Genomic DNA, 24,363 nt, shown 5'->3' with positions numbered 1-24,363 from the left:
ATACGTTTTTACGTTTTTCTCATGCTTTTTCCATTTCTTTTCCGCTATCTTTCGGCCACTAGCGAATACGAGTACTCACTTGCAACAATAGTGAGATGTGCATAGAACGAAAAAAAAGTCTCCATCTTGGCTCGTCAAACAATGCATCGGGTACGGTCTCTCAAACACAGTCAGAGCAACAATTTAGATCTCTTATGCGAATCGGTAGAGAATCATTAGAAAAGTATTTACGTTCACATGGAAATGAACAATACATTTTTAAAAAAAAAAAAAGAGGTCTGTTTTAAATATTCTTATTTTATATGTTTATTTTCATAAAGACTTAATAAATTATGTGAACGTTCTTTAAATATATATATATATTATTATAATGTTTAAATATCTAATAGATTAAAAGAAAATTCCACGAAGTTTTTCATTTGTTTTAATCTCTTTTTTTCGATTTTTTATTATCATAGACATGTTCCATCTTCGTGCTCGTCCTTTTACTTAAAAACTTGATCAGCCGATAAATAGCGTATAATATGAATAAAAAGAGAAGGATCAAAAATAAAATGACGTCTAGAAGGTGACGTTGATACCACGGTTGTTCCACTGCATCGCTTCGAATATATGCTAAACCATTTCCTCTGCCGACATATTCGATCCACCATACTGCTGTCTCCAATGGACTCGATGGTCGATCTCTGAAAGCCTTTGAAAGCTTTTTCACATTATCCCTATACCTGAAACCAAACCAGAACATAAAAGATTAGCATTCCTTTAATGGAAAATGTTAATACATGTTTAATCAATTAAATAACGAATAAACAAAGTAGATGATATCGTTCGATGAGATTACATTTTATTTTTACGTTATTTTTATAATTATTTTTCACGTTCAAATATGTTAAATAATATTTCTGCAATGTAAACATTACCTCTAAAAAATCTAATAATGTTGAAATTAATTCTACGAATAAACGAGAGAGAGAGAGAGAGAGAGAGAGAAAGAGAGAGAAAGAGAGAGAAAGAAAAAGAAAGAAAAAGAGAGATAAAGAGCTCGTGATGTTCGGAAAATCGATGTTTAAACGTTCTACGTGTTCTCTCTCTCTCTCTCTCTCTCTCTCTCACTCTCACTCTTTCTCTCTCTCTCCTTCTCATTCTCATTTCAGGTTCTTCTACCAACCATTTTCTACACGACTCACGTTTGCTTGTCTGACCATTACGCATACTTTTACTACTGCTTCGTAAAACTTGCTTCACAACGATGTCCTTCAGTGGACGCAACCAAATAACGGCATTCTGTTTCACGCTCGTCCTTTCATGAATGTTACATTTGTGAACACGCAAGCAATCGTTGTTACAACAATTCGTGCCTTGCTCGCGTGCTATGCGAGTACAATGACATTTTAAAAAGGAATTAGAACGAAAAAACATAAGGGAAGATTATATTCTATTTATTGATGCTTTAACATAAATATATGAAAAGAATATATGAAATATGACAAACAAAATATTAATATTAAAATTAAATATATAACATAGATTTTATATTAATGCGAATTATTTTACACGTTAAACGAATTTCATAACAGATAAAAAGTAAAAACAAAAAAAATACAAATAAATAAATAAATACGTACTTATATTTATATTTTACAATTTCACGCTCTACGCGATAATACATATATATGTATTTATATTTCATAATATTCACTGTTATATAAAATTCGTACGTATTACAACATTTAATACTCTATATACGAGTAAAACATTAACGTCGATATCATCCATCTAATTTCTCTCGTATTACTAAAGAAAACTCGGTTTAGCAACTAAACACATAGTTTACTCTTTAGGATCAAAGTATGAGTCTGGAACACCTCAAACGAAACCAAATATCATCTCTCCTATGTATGACATGTATTAATGAAAGCAAGAAGGATGATTTCCAACGAGCGAGAAGATTGACGAATAGAAAGAGAAAGAAAGAGAAAGAGAGAGAGAGAGAAAGAGAGAGAGAGAGAGAGAGAGAGAGAGAGAGAGAGTGATATGCAGTAGGAGCTATAGAATAAAAGAAGAGAAACGTCTATTTGTATCTCTCTCTCTCTCTCTCTCTCTCTCTCTCTCTCTCTCTCTCTACCTCTTGTCCAAACACACTTACACACACCAGAACTCGCTCACTCGGATGAATCGGGACACACAATTTACCAATCGGTACTCTCCATTATTCGTGTTTACAGCTGCAGTCCGCGAATCAACCTGGTAGCCGTTATTTGCTTCGGTCAAATTCAGTCGCAACCCTGCGGCGGTTTTGAATTAACCATCAATTTTAAGCGCGTCGGACACCCCGTACGTTGCACCCCCTGTACCACCCTTAACTCTCGACGATCCCTCGCCACGGAGATATCGATGTTTTCATGTTATCGAATGAAGCTATAGGCCGAGGAAATTAATTCGTTACTCTCGTGATCACCTTTCTCTCTCTCTCTCTCTCTCTCTTCCTCTTGTCTCTTTTGAGTTACATATCAATAAAGAAGATATCCCCTTTTAGATAAATCGGCTTCATTCTGAAACTACTCTTTACATTTTCAACGTAATATTTGACACTTGAAACACGAAAAAAACGTCAAAGATGTTAGAACGAGCAAACGTAATTTACTTGAGATTCTCTTTCAAAAGGGCTAATCAACTCGAGAACCAAGCTCGTTAACTTTGCCACGATAATGGAAATGTTTCGGATAAGGGTTCCAGCAGTAGATGGATAAGTATAGTAGGTATGTACTTTAGTTTTCTTTGAGAACAACTTCCGTGACTCGTTCGTCTCTTTCAAGTTGAAATTTTCCACGAAAGTATTACAGCGATGATTGTTGAATTAATTTAAAACAATGTACGATAATGTTATTACATTTACGTGACTCTGTGTTTATGTAAATGAATAATTATTTTAATCGAAATTATTAATTTTTCAAGATCGTAAAGAACTATTTAAAATTTTGTATCATTATCGATAATATAAAAAAGATAGGCCTAATTTAAAGGTCTTTAAATATCAAAAATCAAATCGATTAATTCAAAATGAAAAACAATATGTTAAATAATGAAAAATATATCACTATTATTATTATTATTTACATTATACGATACGATTACTATTATACTATTTCGCTGTTTTTAGATTTATTTGCTTTCTTGTTCTGGAAAACCAGTCGACGAATTCGTTTCAACTACCAAGCTCTGGCACAACACAAAAAAAAATGCAATAAACGAATGTATGAAAGAAACACAACGAGTTACGAGTAATTATACAAACAAATTCCAAGAAAACTTGTTACTTTTGGAAATCAATCAATCCGTTGGTAATAGAAAAAAAATATAGATCAGGAAAAAGAATTGTATGTACGAACGAATAGCGTAGAGTCTGCTTTTATGTCACGAACGGCAACTATTACTACTACTACTATTACTACCATCAACTACTACTATTACTACTACTATTATTACTACTACTATGATGACGAGAGAAGAGAAAACTCGAGAGTAGTGAAAAAGTAATAGCGGTCGCTTTCATTCGCTCGAAAAGCATCAAGTTTTTAAAAAGTTATATAGGCCGGTGAAGCTCACGCTCTTTTTGTGCTCCCGTGCACTTTTATGACAATTTTCGAAGCGCGGATTTGTATTAAATGCAACCTAATTACTCCTCCGACGGCACTGCTATTTATATCGTATATTAATTAAAATAAATACAGCGCGCGATTAAGAAAGTACAAAATGAAATATTAATATTTTAATTAATCTATATATATAAATATATTATTTAATATAAAATGAGACCGCGCAACGTTTATCCTATCGATAAATGTGTCAATTTATTATTTTCAAAAATAGAAAAATGGCAAACCTAAAAGAGTTAGATAAGCTTTTAAAATATATGTACTTAACATTTGTATAGGATAAAATAAGAGAAAAAGAGCTAACGTACTATTTGTCTTGAAACATAAATGAGAGAAACGCCGCTAAGGTTATCAAGAAAACTATCTAGAGGCATTATTATAGGAACACATAGTGGAAATAGTCGAACGTCGAATGTAATGGCTCCGATTATCTCGATCTCTCTCTCTCTCCCTCTATCTTCTTCTCTATTTTCCTAGACCTCTCTCCGAAAAGAAAAAGAAGAATAGATGATTCATCGGAAATAAATTTGGCAGATAAGAGAGGAACGTGACATGAAAGAGAGAGGGAGGTAAAGAGAGAAAGATAGAAATAACAAACTGACCGATCTTCGTTGTTCGTCGTTGTAATTGGACGAGCTAACATAGAACAAGAAAATGTTCTTCTAACTAGTTTCTTCTTTTTTCTTCTTATTGTTAGCGAGAGAGAAGGGCAAAGAGGCTAAACGTTGCCAGGATAGTTCGAAGGAGAAGTAACGTTATCGGAAGTTGTCTGAATTATTTAGTCACGAAAGTCAGAAGGCAGATGTCGCGAAAGTTACGGTAGAGAACCATTTCTAGTCCCATTTCGGAGGCCGGATCGTATCTCCAGGGGATCATAATTCCCACGATATCTTGAATCGTTGTCGCTCGGCTCGAGCTTTCTCTGTCTCTATCTTTCTCTGGCACGTTACAAACTTACTTTCCCCAACTTCCGACTTGTAACGTTATTACTGAGCCGCTGGAACCCTTACCATCTCCCTTTCCGACCATTCTACACTCCTTATTCTTATTCTGTGATTCGACACCACGAACGATTCGTTTCTCCCTCATGTCTCTTATTTCTCTCTCTCTGTCTCTCTCTCTTTCTCTCTTTCTCTTTCTCGAATTTAAATAACACAATATACTATCCTTGTTAATGGTGGTTGTGATTTGGAATTCCTATAAATTTATTATTCCTAAAGTTAAAAATATTTCAATCGTAATTAGACAGACGGTATTATTTTATTGAATTATATATCAATTTTATTTTGAAAAAAAAAAAAGAATCTACACGTAGCTCGCGATAAAAATAGATTAGAAACGTTTTCAACACGTTTCTAACGCCTATCCTTGTTCGTGTTTCTGCGCCATAAAAAACTTATAGTGGGTCACAAAAATGATTATATACACTTTTCAATCGACCGACTTTATTTTGATTACGTGCAAAGTGTCACGAGATTGCAAGTAAATCGAGAAAAAAAAACTATTACTTGTGTGTTCTACGTGAATTTATGAAAAATCTTTATCGATATCAACAACGATAAATTAATCTCATATTTTTATTAATTATTCTTGATTTAACAATAGAATTTAAGTATCATTCAATAAACAAGTTCATATTTTAATCTGAAAGTATACGATCATTTTTGTAAGTAATTCAAGAAACTTCTTTTGCTATAAAATAATAATAATTTCGATCTATCCTTTGAATTTAATTATCGAATTGAATGTGACGATTATTACGCTCGAGGGAGACATAATTCGCATGATATCTCCGCTCGTCGCTCTGCCAACAGCCCTACGTTATAAACTTTGAGACTTGTAACGTTATCATGGAGATGCAATGGGACCTTTCTCTCTTCTCTCTCACACATACACACACTCTCTCTCTCTTTCTCTCTTTCTCTCTGTAACTGTCTCTAATAACTGATATATGCCGTAACTCGTGCGTACTACTCACGTGTTTTCAACGAAAAAGTTGACATGACACACGCATGCAGCGTTGAATTTCAGCTAGCGCGATCATTTAAACCTAAAATTCTGACAAGCTTTTCATCGAATATATTTCCTCTTCGAACGATCCCGTCGTGTTTTATATTTGAAATTTTGCCGTACTGAAAAAGGAAACGATTTGACAATCGAAGCATTCGTATCAAAATGGATGTTACTAAATGTTACAATTCCAAAGTTCGAAAAGTAAATCAAGTACAAAAGCCCGATTTTAACAGTTCCTCAATCGTTCAAAACTGGTCATCAAGCTAAACGAATTACTTTTCATATATCGTAACGATAAATAGAATAAATTTCTATATGTATTTATATAGTATATATATAATATATACTATATAAATGTAAGTACAATATATGTATTTCATTTAACGAACTGTTTTACAACGATAGTAAAATTTTCTCTTTTCTCACTGAAAATAATTATGAATATCAAAATTTTGTTATGAATCAAAATTCTCGCCATCCATAAATTGAGGACCCTTTAACTTTCAACAAAACGGGTAGATTCGCGTTGTTAATTCAGTATTTCCGGATAATACATTTCCCACTCATTGATCGACGATATCTAATTGGTGTAGTGAGAAATTATATACTATGGGGACCGGAAAGTAATCCATTATTTTATAGTGTAACATTTAACATTAACAAAAATTTCTAAAAACTTTGTGGTTATGAATTAAAATATTGTTTCAACACCGTTCACATTTCAGAATGTTTTTTTTTTTTCTAAAAGTATTCCACAGATCAAAAAAGATGATAGTCGGACGAAGAAATATCTAATAAATACAATGAATGTAATATATGTATATTTGTATTGTCGTGAATTACTACTCCTCACTTCCGTATTGTGCACGCACTCGTGCACGTGCTTTCTCACTTTGCCTGGTATAAAAATACAATTTTTTCGACTTCCACGTTATAAAGGCTGAAGAAATTAATTCAAGAAAGACACGCTTTAACTACCAATGAAAATGCAACTGCAAATCAGCTAGTTCTCGGCTCTTATTACGATCATTTGCTCTGCTTTCTTTATTTCTTACTGAATTACGTAAATTGATATACTTGCTAAGAAGTATATCGGCTGAATTATACCAAGTAATTGTAACCATTGAATGATACTGACAAGCTGTAACGACTGAATTATCAAAACTACCTGTGACTCTCAATTGTAACGATTTCTCTATCAACAATAAGCAAATGGTTAGTTTTTTATTTCGGGCCTGGAAATTTTATCCTTAAAAGAAAAAAAAACTTTATTCGTGCGCGTAATACAAAGTCAACAAATAATTCTACAAAAAAAAAACAGCTCGCAAAAATTTTTATTCCACCGCGTATGAATAGAGATTAATTAAAATTATACCATCTCTAAAAATAATGGTTTTCTTTCCGGTCCTCCTCATACAATTATTAAAAATGAATAGAAAATGGCGTTACTTCGATATAGAAAAACATCGATTTGGGAAGATCTGCATGAAATTATCTCTAAATAATATAATATTACACGACAAGTTATGCAAGTGTGATCGAAAGGGCACTGATCGATACTAGATTTTTATAATTCTTTAGTTTCCTGAAATAACGAGCCCCTCGATCGACATTTGAAAAAAAAAAAAAAAATCAGATCTCGTTAAAATTACTCGTTACGTATACACATTTATGTATTATTACGTTATGTATATATGTATACGCATACGCAGATATACAAGTTTACAATTTATGAAGTTTTAAAATTCGTATTGCCTATGGGATAATCGCTGCAATGTTACGCGTTGATCGTTTAGCAAACTAACTAAGCTTACAGCCTCGAGGCTTTTATTAATTGGATCGAAAATAGAACAGTTCTTTCCTCTTATATATCCTTAAATATAATATAAAAGTTTACCGAGTGTTTTATCTAATACGAACATTAAAAATATTTCTGTTCATTCTGTTGATATAAAAACACGTTGAACAAAAAAATCTAATTAATAATCGAATTTTTTTGGTTTCCTTTGCTAGATTTCAAAATTGTCGTTTTTTTTTTTACAATATGAAAAAATAACTTTTTTATTTATTTTTATTACCACAGTATTGCTATGCATACAAAAAAAAAACGAATCTAAAGATATACATTTATAATTCTTCCTATAAATTTAAACAAAAAAATTCAATATTGAATTATTTCGATATATAATATTTATTTCGTAAAGTTATAAAGTTTAAAATAATTTTGTCAAATTCGATAGAGAGATTTATGAAAATTTGTCTAATACCCTCTTTAGATAAAATATACTATATATATATATATTTACAAGCAGATATCATAAAAAGAATTTGATAATAAATGCATAAAATAATAAACAAAAAACCATATTAATTAATAATCTTTCATTTGTTACTTTTTCTCACAACTAAATAAATTTGATATCTAAGGAATTTACTTTTTCAAAAATTTTACTTTCAACTTACAATTAAAGAAATCCTATTAAAATATCTTCATCGTAAAATACCGATTTGTTACATATGACTGAACCAACAATAAAATGGTCGCATAATAATTCTCGAGATTATTAAATCGATTTCTACGTCGAATCGCCTGCGAACTAAATCATTAACTGGTTGAATGATAAGGTACGTAATAATGAAGATGAATAATAATAGCATCAGTCAGCTAGTCGAAGCGTCTAATAACTTCGAATGCGGTTTGATTCGAAGCATATAAGAAAGAGAGAGATAGACATAAACCTATATAGATATATAATACATATATAAAGGAATAGAAGAGGAAGAAAATAAGTAGGGGAAAAGAGGCCGAAGATTTAATCCGAGATTAATGAAATGCAGCCGATGGGTGCAGCGAGAGAAAAGGAAAAAAAGATAAAAGTAAAAGAAATGGCCGAGCGAGCTTCCGCCGAGAGGGAGAAGAAGAAGAAGAAGAAGATAGGAAAATGAAGGGGAGAAAAGAGTGCGACGAAGTTAAGGAGCCGCGACGGATTTACACCGTCTACGTCCTTTTGAAATCCTTCCAGCGGTAGTCTAGTGGTGCACAGAGAAACGTACGTCCATGACAGAAAAAGCGAGAGAGAGAGAGAGAGAGAGAGAGAGAGAGAGAGAAAAAAGAAAGTGAAAGAAAGGAAGAGAGGAGAAAGTAAAATGTATGAAGAAAGTGGTAGGGAGAAAAAGAGAGAAGACGAGTACGGCGAAATGGCCCTCAGGCCCCGAGCTCCGATCCAATTAGATTTTTAATAAAAGTTTACCCATCCCGCCGTTCTCTATCCTTGCTCGGTCTATTCCGCGAGTCACGTACCGGTCCGCGTCCCTACGGGCTGAGAAAAAGATTAACCGGTTCCCAGGGAAACCAGCCTTTTGACACCGACCTCTCGCATGGCCCTTCGTCGGTGTCGGATTAAGAACTTCTCAGGCCAAGTGTTACCACCACTATCATCTTCACCATGAAGGGAACTTCACCACTACCACCATCTTACTCGCTTCAACAATTTCCGGCCACGAATCCAGAAAACTATCGTCGAACGATGATACTCGTAATACTTACTGGACCAGAGTATATTCCCTGAGCGATTTTCTAAATTAATTGCTCAGCAGGTATTTTTACAAAATGTTTTATAAGGCTTTTCTCACCTCGAAGATAATAAAAAGATGACTAAAAATAAATTACCGGGAGAATTTTATGATCCAGCTAATGTGTTTTTTTTTTTTGTTCTTTCCAATTGTTTTTCTTTTTTTAAGACCGAAAAAAGATAGTTTAAGAAATTTTATCATAATTCACGCATTTAATGTACCAATTGTACGAATCTTAAAAAACATTACAATAATATTAAACGATGATAGTCGTAATAAAATCTTAAAATGATATTGTAAATAAATCAATGACGTAATATTTCCTAAATGTTTTAGAAACATTTTTTCCGTTTAAGTCGATAATAATAAAAATATAACTGAGAGAATATAAACAAGAATTTTATGATCTCATTTAAGTTTTGCTAAGACCTAATTTTCTTTTTTTTTTTTAGAAAAGACGAGACGTAGGAGAATATTGTCTGCGATTTTAAACGAGAAAACGAACGTATATTGTTATAAACGTTTGAAGATTATCTTCTAGTCTTGCTGTTTGTACGGCTACCGTGTAAAACCTCGTGCGGTGTTAATTTTCCATAAAGATATAACGCCGTGTATGCGATAGAGTAAGTGAGGAAATAAGAAGGGGGGACTAGATGATGGTAGAGAAAAATAATCGTTTATTATGCATTATTATGAGCAATAAAGTCCGAGACGCGAACGAACGAACGAACGAAGGAACGAGCACGTGGCTTCCATAGAAGATAGTTTGCTAGTACACAAGTAAAATGTTCTTCGTGTGGTATATAAACGCTTGATTTAGATTGCACCGAGAATGTGCACGCAGTACTTTAACCATAATGCTTCATTCTACCTCTCTTTCTCTTTCTCTCTCTTTCCTTCGTTTTCTACTTTAACTTATTAGTTTGTAATGTTTTATTTTTGCTATTATAAGAAAATTCTAATCGACTGAACTTACTTCCATGTTTTAAATAATACTCTTTAAAAACTACGATAATTTCTCATTTTATTATTTATTTCCAAATGTTGAAATATAAAATTTTAGTTCCACGTTTATCATCACCTTATATTGAATTGTTCATAATTTTGTTCTATCCTTCGTGTTTTAATACCGATGTATGTATAGCTATTTATTTTATTTATGTATAAAACTTTATTTTTCTTTTTCTAGCAATTAGTCCAGCTTCTAGAAAAGGATTGTGGTTCAGCTTGTTATAACATTTTCGCTTAAGATTTTGTATAATATTAAGTTCTTATATCTACTTTAATTATTTCATATATAAGACAGTATATTTAGAACAGGTCAACTAAAAGATTCTTTATTTTTGGTTTTATAGAAATTATGCTCAGTACGATACAATAATGCATTCTTATATGCGCTTGAGAAAAAGAATATGAAAGAATATAAAAAAAATATGACTTTTTATAGAGTAATAACACCAGACATATTTGTTTAAATATTTAACGTATAAACAATTTTTCGATATGTATATAATCTAATACTTTTTGATTTAGAATGATACAAGAAATCAATTCATACAAACATTGTCTTGAGTAATTTTTTCATAAAACCAAAAATAACATAATTATTCAAGCGGCTTATTTTAAATACCTTATGTAAAAAAAAACTACTCGATAAAATATATTCCGTGATACATTTTCTTGTTTCCTAATAAACTTCGGTTAAATCAAATTTGTCGCATTTGCCAAGAACCCGCAAATGGAAGTACATTTACGGTCGTTGCCATTACAAGGACGAATAGTTGAAGAGGTAAGAATAAGATAGCGAGAGAGAAATAGGAAGAGAGAGAAAGAGAAAGAGAAAGAGAAAGAGAAAGAAGAGTATTGAAGAACTCTATCGAGGTGATCTTTCATGCGAATCTGTTGTGGTCGCCGTAAGACGATCTGCATTTGGAATCTTAAAGGCTCCGCCATAGACCGTACGAATCTTTATGGTCGATTTGTTCTTGGAGACGGCCGGTCTACGCTTCTCCAAATAAGTATTTCGAGTTGGAAAATGGGCGGGATCCTTGGCAACGGCTGCCGATGCATATAGATCGGCTACCCTGTCCCTGACACCAATTCTAAATTATCGCATACCGTAAAGGCAGGGAGACATAAAATCTACGTACACAGAAGCGAATGACACACCGGGTGTCCGAACAATCCTCGATCGTTCTCCTTCGAAACGAGAAAAAGATTTTTCGAGAATACTTTTACACTCCGTTGGAATTCACATTTTTTTTGCCTTCCCTTTTTTTTCTTTTCTTTCCCGTCATTCGTTTACTTTGATTTTAAGTTCGATTAAATCCTACGACGAGTTCTCCATCAACATTTCTAATAGATAATCATTTTCGTAATATCCTATAATTAAACGTAAATATGTGATTATTTCAAATAAATTTCTAATTCGTGATAAAAGTATGACCTATATAGAAGAGATTAACAAAGCGTAAAAGTCTGACCAGACGGTAGGAAAATTCTGTTAACAGTTGATAACAAGAAATCGATTCGTTTCGATATCGGACAATAACCGATATAAATCGGATAGCAAAGTGCCCTATCGGTTATCGATCTTGGCAACTATAGTTTCAGAGATATAGGAAACTATAGGTAATCGATAAACTCGTTGCCAACTATATGTAAGACACGATATAAAACATAGCTATCGAACATCACTATTCAATTGAGTATTTAGTATCGAGTGATATTTAATTGTGTTATTTATAAATTTACTTTCGAGGTATTCAAATCACTCGGTTTTTATTGACTTTATATTTTGTAAAGTAACTCATACACAGACGTAAACGCACAATGTATATATTATTTATATCATATATTATATTCTCTTTACGCAGACTCATTACATGCACACGCGCGCGCACGCACGAACATATACAAATAAATTCATATGCTATATAATGTATTCTCTTTACGTAAGCTTAGACACACGCGCACATGCACAAATACACACAAATAATTTATATATTACATAATACATATATTATATATTGTATTCTCTCTAGGTAAACTCATTACATATACACATGCACACGCAGAAGATATATACAAAGATAGAAAGCCGATCTAATTCCCAGGAGGTTCTTCTCCTTCGTCGAGTACTAGACGGTTACGGTGGTCTGGAAGATCCAATCGCTTTTCGACGCTATACGTCTTTGTAACTCGATAAGTCGCCCGAGTAATACCAAGAAGAGGTAAGAGGAGAGAAAAAAAAATAAGAGGAAGAGAGAGTGAGAGAGAATAAAGCAAAGTAGAAAGAAAATATCGTCGTCCAGCAAGAACGAAAATAAAACCTCGAAGATTCTCAAGGATGCGGCAGAGCGATATCGAAATTCGAAAATCTGACTCTCCCTGTAAAATATTGAAACGTAGACTTCTTTCAAGTTCAGGTGGCGTTACGATTTGGAGAAGCGTTTCAACGAAGAAAGACGAATGTCCCCTTGAAATTTTCTCTTTCAAACTTGCGAACTTCTGAATAGATTCATAAACACCGAGAACATTTTTATTTAATTTTGGCTGACAGTTTTTTATTTTTAAATTTCATTATTTTTACTTTAGTATCATACCTTTTTTCAAATTGTCTTTATAAACCACAATCGTGAACATTTTTAACGAAATATTAACGTATATGAAGACTTATTTTAATTGATATAAATAACAAGGCAGATGGAAATATTAAATATACATATAATAATTGATGTTTCATAAATTTCATAATTTCTTATTATAATTTTTCATTTATTTTAATCATTTTTTTTTATACCAAATGAGGAATTATATAATCTGCTATCTTTTATACTGGAAAGTATACTTTAAACATTAATGACAAGTTATAAATATTCTAAATATGTTTTCTAAAATTAATATATGTTGCATAATAAACTAAAAACTTTTCAAACTCGTCGATATGTTTAGATATTGTAAACTTTTCGAATAAGTAGTTGATATAACTTGACTGAACGTTTTAGTAATATCAAAGGTTAGAGAAGAATTCAAGAAATCGAAAGGTCTAGTAAAAAGAGGAAGGAACATATGACAACAGTTCCAGAGATATAACCGAACGAGATAAGAATCCTGATATCTTATCCTACCTCGGAAATTTCAGTGAGTCTCTTTGGAAACACGTGGTGTGACGATTTAAAGCGGAGAAACTTTTCTTCGTGACTTAAAAGAAGTTTTCATGTTCGATTCTTTAGGACCACATTTGAAAAAAAAAAGTTCTTCATACATTTCTCGAATCCACTTTGCTGGGCAAACAATCAATTCATACTCAGTTTTTATCGTTTATTTGTAATTTTGTATAGTAAATTGATTTAAATATTGGTTATAACAAAACTCATCTATAAAAAGCTTTGTATGGGTTATATTGCATACAAATCAGTATTAGAAAATTTGACCTCAATAATTTTAACTTTATAGTATATATATCACAATAGATTTCAATTTCATTTTATACCAAGTCCCCAATGTGTTTTTACGCGACAAAGAGAAGGCGACTCCGTATGTGAAAAGTTTTTATTTTGTATGTTTCCAAAAAACAAGCTCAACGAGTTTTGCAAAAATACGTTCGTCCAGTATGCTCTTGTTTCCTCTTTCTATCTCGCAGGTCACCGACGGATGTATTTCAGGACGGGTATATGCAATCCTGTATGTTTTGTTTGTTACCAAAACACGAGACCGGCAATTAACGTATCATTACGTATACATATTCTGGACCGTTACACGGCCGAATGCGAAATAAGTGGAACGAGCATAGAACGTAAATGAAACAAACATAGAAAATAACTATTCCATCTGACTGTAGGACGCTTTCATATTTTTCATTATAGCTGACCATTTTTATTACCACACCTTTATTTCCTTTTCCCGAATTAATTGGCTTGGAGTTTCCCAAAAGATTTATCCAACCCTGCTGGAAAAGCATACCGAACGGAAGCTAATTCATGTAATTCATGTTCAAATTTCGCTCATTTTTCTATTTTCCTCATTTTCGGAATATCTTTGTTCGTTTATATACTTTTAATCACATACACGCGTATGAATCTAATAAGGGCACTGTTTGATCGAGCAATTTCTTACTTCCCAACTTTATTCTATAGAAATACTGATGAATTAAACATGTCGATTTATATAAATTTTTTTTTCTCGTTATTGAATTTTGATTCAATAAACGCAAAATCATTTTTTAACATAAATACATATATTTTAATAAAAATAAAATAGATTTTAAAATAACTAAAACAATATACATATATGCATATGTATTACAGTACCTAGTATCTCACCAACGATATTCATTCTACTACGGTCTAGCTACAACTTTGCAAGTATGCTTCATAAGTAAACAAAACAAAACAAATGAAAATAGAGAAGATAAAAATACAATAATGCAATTAAATTATTGCGTGACCATTAACTATATATAAACGTTTATATAAATATTTTTTAATCATCAGAAAGAGAGAAGAAAGGGAGAATGAATAGAGATAAGCGTTCGATTATCGTTAAAACGACAAGAAAATACAATGGTCTTTGATATAACGCAACGTATCCGAGTCTCGATTTATGCTATCGCAATTTCCGATGAAGAGAACCGAGGGGGACTCGTTATATCGCGAAGATATCAACGATTCTTGAGAAAAATAAAGGGAAACACAGAAAAAAGGAGGTCGTCGTTGTCGCCGCTTGCGCGTCGTTACGCGGCAATGCTCTTTTCGTTCTTCCACCGTATTTCTCCCTTTTTTTTCTACCACTACTTTCTCCCCCTCCCCCCCCCCTCTTCCTCTCAGCCCGCTTTGAACCATTACATCCCTTACGGGCGAGCAGGTGCGTCGAAGTACTCGGAGCTTCCACAGTTCTCCTACTCATCCCAGCAAAAGGGTACCGTCTCGTCCTCCCTATTCCACCTACACACTGTCCTCGCCCTTCCCTCTGGTATCAGACAAGAAATAAGAGTCTGAAGCACATTTTGCCTCTCGAATAAATCCGACCGATTGTAAGAGAGATAAGAAGAAATAGAGAATGATAAAGAAAGAGAATAACGTAGGGAGAACAAAGATGCTCCAATGTTAGGTCCATGAACGGAACGGGTGGAAACGTTCACTTGTGAAACTGGTTATTCTGTGAAAGGGTTATAAAAGAGAGAGAGAGAGAGAAAGACAGACATAGTATATATATATGTCTGTCTATATATATATAAAGGAACAGATGGAGAACAAGAGAGAGAGAGAGAGAAAGAGAGAGAAGGCGAGAAAGAGCAAGGATGAGAACAACAGGGCAATAAAGAAGACAAGGCTCACCTCGTCTGCCACGAAATAGAGAGAGAAGGATGAACGTGAGAACACAAAAGAGAAAGAGAGAGAATAGTCGGTGTCGAGCTAACTCGGCGACGAAGCCGCACTACGTTATCCCTCGAGCGTAACCGAAGAAGAAGAGCAGAAGCGAGGGCGTGTCTGGTACCTCCTTACAAACTGCCGAAACTTTGACTACGTCTTTCTCTATCTCTCTCTCTTTCTCTCTTTTATTTCATCTCAATATTTCTTTTGACTTTTTACGTGTTAGTTTGCTTATAAATATCCGCTAATTACTGACAGATTTTGAGACCAGCTTAAAAGATACACATATCATTATTTTTTGGCTCCAATAATCGAAACATTGGAGTAAATACAAAAATTTATTTTATGATTTATTTTTTTATTTAATTTTTAATTAATATTTTTAAATATGTTTTATTTAATTGTATATTTAATTTTGTCCATTGTTTGACTCACAATATTGCAGTTGAATACCAGTGGATTTTTATAAGCTTTGGTATATTAAGTTGTATACCTTTAAGGTATTCTCACGATAAAATATTTCGTTGGTGTTTAACTGTAATGTCTCCTTGTCAATCCCCAGTGTTATAATTACGGATATGTTTTCTCTTCTCTTTTTAAGATCCAACTATGGGTTAATGGAATGGCAGAAATTTTAACGAAGAAAATGTTTCTTTAAAAGGGGAGTAATAAACGAATCGGGATTAATTTTATGAAAACACGTGCCGTAGAGTTTTAACAGTCGGTGTTAAAGTGCTACGAGACCTACGTGATTCGAAAATCGAAACTGCTTTGCTCGTTAATGGGACAAAAGCAGAAATAAAGAAAGAAAGAATCGTCTTTTATGCCTCGCAAACTGGAACTTTTCGAAAAGAGAGGGAGGAGTAACGTCGGTAACACCTGTTCGACATAAAATGAGGAATATGTTACAATCGTGGGCAACGAATCGTAGAAATTTAACTTCCAATTTGAAAACAAATTCAATATTTATGATCTCATTTCGTAATCAAGTTTTATGCTATATGAATAACCAAAATCGATTTATAACAAATGAGTGAAGTAAATTAGTTGAACGGAATAATATCGTAATTATAAAGAACGAAATTATTTATGATAGCGAAATTTACACAAAGCTTCAAAAGAGGTATATTACTTTGACATTTTCATCATGGTTATTATGGCTTTGTATAAGAAAACTACTAACTATAAAACTTATAGAGCTAATACAAGGGACTACATGCTGGCTAAAGCTAATTGTTAAAACTTTTTAATTGCATTATATAACTATATACTTAACTCGGCTAGCTAAGAACTGTAGATTTCAAAAATACATTATAATAACATATTTATAAATTGATTAAAAAATTACGGAAAATTTTCGAAAAAATCGGGACCATTATTTGGCGAATAAAATTAAAACAACGATGATCCTTTTAATCCAATAATGATAACAGTGAATTAAAAATAATCGATTTAATGGTTCACGGAAAATCCTCCTATAGAAGAGGGTTCTGAGCGGAGGGGCCCAGGTTTGATTTTAATCTCCTAAAAACAACATTAGGTGAAATTATTTCTACTAGAGGTGTTCACGATCGAACGCAAAAGTCTGTTCCGTGCAAAGCATTAAGAGAATGACCGCAATAAAATCACATGAAGGGTTTGTAGTATGTGGGAGGATGTTCAAACGCGAACCGCATCGCTAGAATGAGGAAAAAGAAGACTTAAAAGTTGGCTTGCGAGTGCAATCGCGTTCAAAGATCTTGTGAGAGAGAATCTCTCTCTCTATCTTTCCTCCTTCTCTCTCATACTCTCCTTCCCTTGCTTTTACTATCCGATTCGCAGGAAAAAGGACGTAAAGAATTGACTAACATAGATGCACGATTACTGGCACGGGTCACGGCTTTCGTGCGAGAGGTCGTAAACCGTGTTCGACCATATTACTTTAAAACCATTTCCGGATGGCGGTAGCTGTATTTATCATTTATCGATACGAAGAGGATCCACGCCAAAGTGTTCTCCCTTATACGTTGATGCTCCTACCATTATTGGACGATTTCTGTGGAACGAAAAACGTTAACTGTTACTACTATTCTGCAAATTCCTAAGTACATTTCTCCTCGTGGACGATACCGAAGAAACTTTTTTCTTTAATTTTACAATCAGTACTTTAGCCAGTAACTTTTCAATTAAGTACACAGATAAAATTTAATATATATGGTATTATATATTTCTATGAGAGAGATACAAAAATTAGAAACTAAATGAAGTAGCGACAAATTTCTATAAAAAATTTTATGACATTATTGACAAATAATATTAACTACAAAGTAATATTAAAAATTGTATTTTATATGACTAGATTCTCAGGTACTTATAATTACTCTTTTACTTTTTTATTATAAAAATATATTTTTATTTATTTTATGTAATTCTAGAAAATATCTACCGTCTCATATAAAATACCATATTACATAGAATAATACTTATTAACCATTTGAGTCCTAAGCAACGTGATTACGTTGTTTAGATTTTTTCCTATCAACAATGCTACGCTATTAAAACGCTATGTACAATTGATTCATAATTGTATCGCTTGACAATTATCGATTGATTTTTTTAATAACTCCTGGAACTCACAAACAGTTAAGTATTAAATAAATAAATTCTTTAAATTATCTTTTTCCTTAGAAAACAATTAAAAAATAACGAATATCTATCATCTACCAACGTTATACAAATAACATACATCAAAGTACTGAAATCAAAGTCGCTATTGGAATTTTTATTCAATTTATAATCTCCAATAAGGATAACGATATCAATATCGTAGACAATCCAATAAATACGTATTTTACAATTGAAGACTCTTCAGCGAAAAAACTGTAGGAATACACGTAGTAGACACGTATATGCATTTGTATAATACATATGAATACATGTATCGTATATATGTATATATATATAAAACGTGCATGCGTGCATATGTGTATGTGGGTCTATATGTGTGTATGTGAAATTACACCCAAGAGAAGAAGGCAAAGTAAATAGGAAGAATAGAAAAGCAATCCCATGATAGGAAAGATCGAAGCAATTTAAGCAACCGCATAAATAAATAAAAGCTATCGTTACCTAGCCATGAGATATCCGTTCGCAGGTAATCCAAGAACGATTAAATAGGTAAGTCGTAAGAGAAATATCGAGAGAACATGCGGATTGGTAAAATCGATAGCTATGGAGAACGTAATAGCATCTAAAATTCAAAGCCACCCTCGTAAATCCACAGGACTGCTAATTACGCTCGCTCGGAAGGACGCGGACAGCGTAGCACAACTCGGCTAATCGCAATATTTTCATATATCCTTCTGTGATTTATGAGATTCGTTCGTATTTCCCTCTTCTCTCGACTTTTGTTCACGCGGAGAATCCAACGAGCGTATTTTCTCGATACAACGTCGAAAGAGGATATTGCGCTCGGCGTAGCAGATTTATTTCTTTTATTTTTTGAAAAAAAAAAAAAAAAGAAAAAAGGAAGAAAGAGTAAAGAAAAATAAAAAAAGAGAAAAAGTGATAGTGAGAGAGAGAGAGAGAGAGAGAGAGAGAGAACTAGAACGGTCCCTATGTCGTGGGCACACTGCAAATCACTTTTAATTAGATTCGGAAGTGTTTCGCCATTCCCCGTAGAAAAGGCAAAGAAAACGAGAAACCCAAAGGGGAATCTGCGACGTCGTTAAAAATATTACCCTGTGTAATTAAATACGGGAATATCCCTTTCGTTATACGCTGTTTTTAGCGCCCGAAATTCGCGTTTGTAGAAAAAAAAAATAAAGAAAAGAAAAAGAAGAGAGAGAAAAGAGGTATGAGAAAAATGTTTTAAAGCATGACCTACATTCGTTAGAGGAAACGAAAGAAAGAGAGAGAAAGAGAGAGAGAGAGAGAAAGAGTCTATATAATTCTAAACACCTCTTAGAGAAGATGTACGTTTAGTTAGGCTAAAACATTTAACGAATTATCCCTAGAACAGCTGTGCGTACGACATTCCTCTAACGCTTTCAATTCATTTCGTCGAAAATTCAAGACACTCGATCGTAAATTCGTACTGTGCTAATTACAGCTCGTCGAAATTTGTTATATTCGTTAAAAGACCAAAAAAAAAGATCGGGAGGGAAGAAGAGAAATGTCACGTTGCGAAGAAACGTTCCAATCGATACTAATATTTTCATGTCAACTTTCGTTACTTATAAAATATTTCATTATTTGATATCGAAACACTTAAATTAAATCTTTGATATCGACGAACAAGTCTTTAGATAATTTCAGATATTTAAAATAATATGATAAGGAAGATATTATTCTTTTATATATATTTTTTTAAAATATACCCACCATTTTGATTGCATAATAGTTAATCAGTGTAACATTGAATAAATAGACAACTACATCAAATAGGTTGTTAACTCAGAAAAGAAAAGTCGGTTACCGCCAATTACTAATGTACATATTATATTAAATAAAAATGATTAAATAATTTTCAATTAAGATATAATTACAATCAAGATGAAATAATTTTAAACGAATTATTTTTAATTATCAGTTAAGAGATTGTAGTTATAATATTTGTAAGTTTATGATCCCATCTCCCTCAAATTAATTTTAATAAATTTAAATAGTAATTTGTCTTCGATCAATGTAGAGACAAGAAAAATTATAAAGCACGAACAAAACAAAACAAAACAAAACAAACATACACGATTCTCATTCGAATCTTGTTCGTGTTTGATATAGCACGTTAGCCAAATCCAGCTAGCTCTTTTACATTATTCGTTAGCCTTAATTCTTTTTCAAGGATAAAGAACGCGTCTAATCAAGTGCCATGCTATGCTAACGCCCCTTGCAAAAAAGCAAATCTCGTTCTACCTCCCTTTCACTCTCGTTTCCTCCTCCTCCTTCTTCTTCTTCTCCTTCTCCTTTTTCTTTATCTTTTCCCTTCTATCTCGTTATTTCTCAGATTTGTTAATTAGCCTCGACACGATTACACGACACCAACGTTAAAATGTATGCAGGTGCGATCCTAGTGGAAGGAACGTATCTTCATTATTTGGACGTTAAGGAGAAACTCAAATGGAGTAAGCAGAATTTCGCATGATTGTCGTCGAAGCACGGTTAGCAGGAACGACCAACCGGGATCGGTAACAGGTGCAAACGAAATTTGTTTAGAAATAAAATTAATATTTAACGTGCATGCACACAGATAGCTAGCTATACATGCAGGATATAGTTACGCGGGACGCCGGTTTAACGAGGGTATTATCTCGACCGGTAGTCGCGGAACGTTAGTCGAGTACGCTTAAAATACAAGGACAGCCCTCGTAAATCGCCCTGCTAATTAGCGCGATACGGATCAGCCTCTCGTACGACGACGTAGAAACGAGAGAGTCGCGTCTGCAAACGGTGTATATTGTACATTTCGCTCTTTATCTCTTTCCTTTTCTCTTTTCCACTCATTCATTCTCTTTTTCTTTATCCTATTATTACCCCGTCAAAAGACCACCACCCCCACCCCCGCCCCCATCACTCCCCAACGTTATCACATGGCGTACACGTATGAGCTTGCATTTTCTATTTTCGTCGTTAACTCTGGAATTAACTCAACGAAAAGTGCCTAACAAAAATTTCAGATTTACTTAACAATTTAGGCTATTTTCTGATTATAAACGGATTCCATGCGAATAAAAGATAATCGTTCGATTTCTCATTTGCCAAATAAATGTCAATTCATTCGCGGATGAAACGATAAAGCTTGATTTTTTAAAATAAAGTCAAGGCTTTTATCGATTGCGGTTTATTAAGCGAGCATTCACGGTCTTTTCATAATCGACGATTCATAATACACATTTAATAACATTCATAGATGATTCGTAGTTCCTTTCAAAATGAATTAACTTATTAATATCCTTTTCGTTTGCTACTGAAGTTTCAAAAACGAAACATCGGTGTCTACAAATCGGCTTAATTTTATTCATTATAAATCTTAATCCGTTTGCATGCGTATAAGCGAACGTTGAAAAAAAATAAATTGTTAATAAATCTGATGATTTAAATACGCGTCCCACTTATTTTTCTCTCCTCAAATCGATGCACGAAAATGGCTTAGCGAGTTTGTCGTGGTTTTGCGTGGATTATCGTCGACGATGTTGGTCGAAGGAAAGACAGGAGTCAGAAACCACGCGGAAACTCGACCGCTGCCGCGTCGACAGAGTGAGAGAGTGAGAGAGTGAGAGAGTGAGAGAGTGAGAGAGAGAGAGAGAGAGAGAGAGAGAGAGAGGTATGGGTTGGTCGACAAGTTATTCGCGGTTCACCATTGAATAATTTAACGTTTAATTTCACGTTGGTTCCTCGTCGTCATCGGCATACCGCGGTACCGTTGATTCGTACCGTGAAACATTTAACACACGCCAAATTTCCCATGCGACTCGCCGGATAATACCCACCATACACATAGCTCTCTACATAGGGATAAAGGGACTTGTACTTGCGCATGCGCGCACACGTGCGTAAGCTCGAGAAGCGTGTTTCGAATTCCGTAACTCTTCCCCCCATTCCCCCTCTACCATCTGACTCCTAATATTCACCGATTCGAGAATGATCGCTATTGCTTAATCGATAGAACCATAAAGGTTTACTTAAAAATTTTATTAGACTTTGCCAAGAAATTTTACGATACCCGTTGTTATATTTGTCGTTTTCAAAAAGAAATGAAACGCGTAGATTGATGGATAAACTTTAATACTACGTGTTTTAAAGTTACACGCAAAGTGTAGTGATTGCATTCGCATTGAAACAACAAACGAAAAGAAATGTGAACAATTTAATACCTCGATAATTACGAGACTCGTAAATGAAAACAGATCGGAGTATCGTATAACTATTCAAACATTTTCCTCTCTTCCGGTAACCCGATCGTAAAGATTTTCAAATGAAATTCAAGATTTTCTTTTTTTTTTTGTATTTTTGACTGGATTAATTTTCATTGTTTCATTCCATTCCACGATCCATTACTGTTATCATTATTATCACCACTGGCACTTATATTATTATCGCTATTATTACTGCTTATTATTATTAATCAGTAAATTGTGATATTTTCGCAAGAACCATTATACCCACTCACTATTATATTATTTTACGATAAAATAAATTGTGTATATAAAACTTTATTACTCCCGAGTATCTCGGTCAATCTCATCTACGACTAAATCGACAAAAAAAAAAAAAAAAAAAAAAAAAAAAAAAAATCCCTTCTAACTCATCAAATAATTATCCTTTTCTCTTTTCTCCTTCGCAGACAATTTTTCTCATGCATACATTTAAAATAAAATTTTCTCTTAAAAAAGAAATATCTACCAATCGATTCGATGACACGCGATTATCAAGTGAAATATACTTTTCATAATCGTTCATTTTCAAATATCTTTTCTGCGATCGAGTAAACGTCATTCTAATTAAAATCGTAATTCTACTTGTATTAACAGTTTTATCGAGTCTAACAATAAGTATGGTACCGGTATTATTATTCGTAATTCCCGCTTGACAGGTTAGAAGTCGGTAAAAAGTTGACGGGATGAAAAGAGAGAAAATCATTATTAAGGAGAAAGAGAGAAAAAGACGAAAAAAGAGAGAGAGAGAGAGAGAGAGAGAGAGAAAGGGTGGAGAAAACGTAGCGTCAAAAAACGAACGAGCTAAAAGAAAAGGGTGGAGGCGGCAGTGAACCGCGTTACGGATTAACGGTGCGCCGGTACGGCAACGACGATGCACTTCCCGCATATCCTAGCGTCCGGACAGCTCGTGAGATATTCAACGGAGCGAATATCCGGCCAGATTATACGATTTTCCTCTCTTTCCCTATCGTCTTCTTTTTTCTTTTTCTTTCTAAACCCCGTGCTGTGATGCTCGGGGAAAAAAGAGAGAGAGAGAGAGAGATAGAGATAGAGACAGAAGATCGAATAGAGTGGATAGCAACGCGAAACTCCAACTCCGTGCTGATATCTTTTTGGGGGGTGGGGTGGAGGGGGTTTGGTGGAAAAAAAAGAACAAACAAAGAGAGAAAGGGAAAATTGGCGAATGAACGATACGCCGGTCATGGTTGAAAAGGGATGAGGGGAGAATGCCTGAATAACGTACCTAGTGTTATTGAAAATCTCATCCAAAGCGTGCCTGAAGATTTTCTCGTTTAGTTCCTCGTATTCGAGTAATATAGCTACACCCCTATACTCTGCAATTGCAGCATTTGTATATTGATCACCGTACATCGGTATAAGAATCATCGGGACTTCTGCGTACACAGCTTCTGTCAAACCTAACAAACCGGCATGGCCCACGTAAGCTTTTACATTTGGATGATCTGTAACAAACACACATAAGAGAAATTATTATTAATATTCAATTATTCAAAATATAATTTTTTCATTTCGTCACAAATTAATTGTCGCATTTGTTAATATAAACGTTTACTCACCAAATGTGACAACTTATTTGGGATTGAGGGAATGCAATATATAAACTACTGAAAAAGTTCTGTTTTTGTTTTGTAAATGATGAAAACTAATGCATCTCTATGCTGTTTATTAATATTTAGTTAACAATATCATATTCGTCAATATGAGAAACTTCTTTCTGTCTTGATAAAAGCTTTTGTATGTTTTTACAATAAAATATCTCGTCCTTGGAAAATAAACCTCTCATCGAGTACAGAGAGAATTTTTCAATAAATC

General features: G+C 33.6%; 1 protein-coding gene across 1 annotated transcript in view; it reads right to left on the bottom strand.

Annotated features, from left to right (window-relative positions):
• Positions 1-384: 384 nt before the first annotated feature.
• The window catches only part of LOC106788575 (UDP-glucuronosyltransferase 2A3-like), a 40,856-nt gene continuing 16,877 nt past the window's right edge, over positions 385-24,363 (bottom strand). The window contains exons 2-3 of the mRNA XM_014751973.1: positions 23,774-23,993; positions 385-725 (exon numbers count right to left, since the gene is read on the bottom strand). Coding sequence (XP_014607459.1) covers positions 425-725; positions 23,774-23,993 — 521 coding nt within the window. The 3' untranslated portion in view covers positions 385-424. The remainder of the gene's footprint in view (positions 726-23,773; positions 23,994-24,363) is intronic.

The sequence above is a fragment of the Polistes canadensis genome, unplaced genomic scaffold, assembly GCF_001313835.1.
Source record: "Polistes canadensis isolate GaletaPanama2010 unplaced genomic scaffold, ASM131383v1 scaffold_5, whole genome shotgun sequence".
In the NCBI taxonomy this organism is placed as follows: domain Eukaryota; kingdom Metazoa; phylum Arthropoda; class Insecta; order Hymenoptera; family Vespidae; genus Polistes; species Polistes canadensis.
This window is presented reverse-complemented; position numbering and strand designations above follow the sequence as displayed.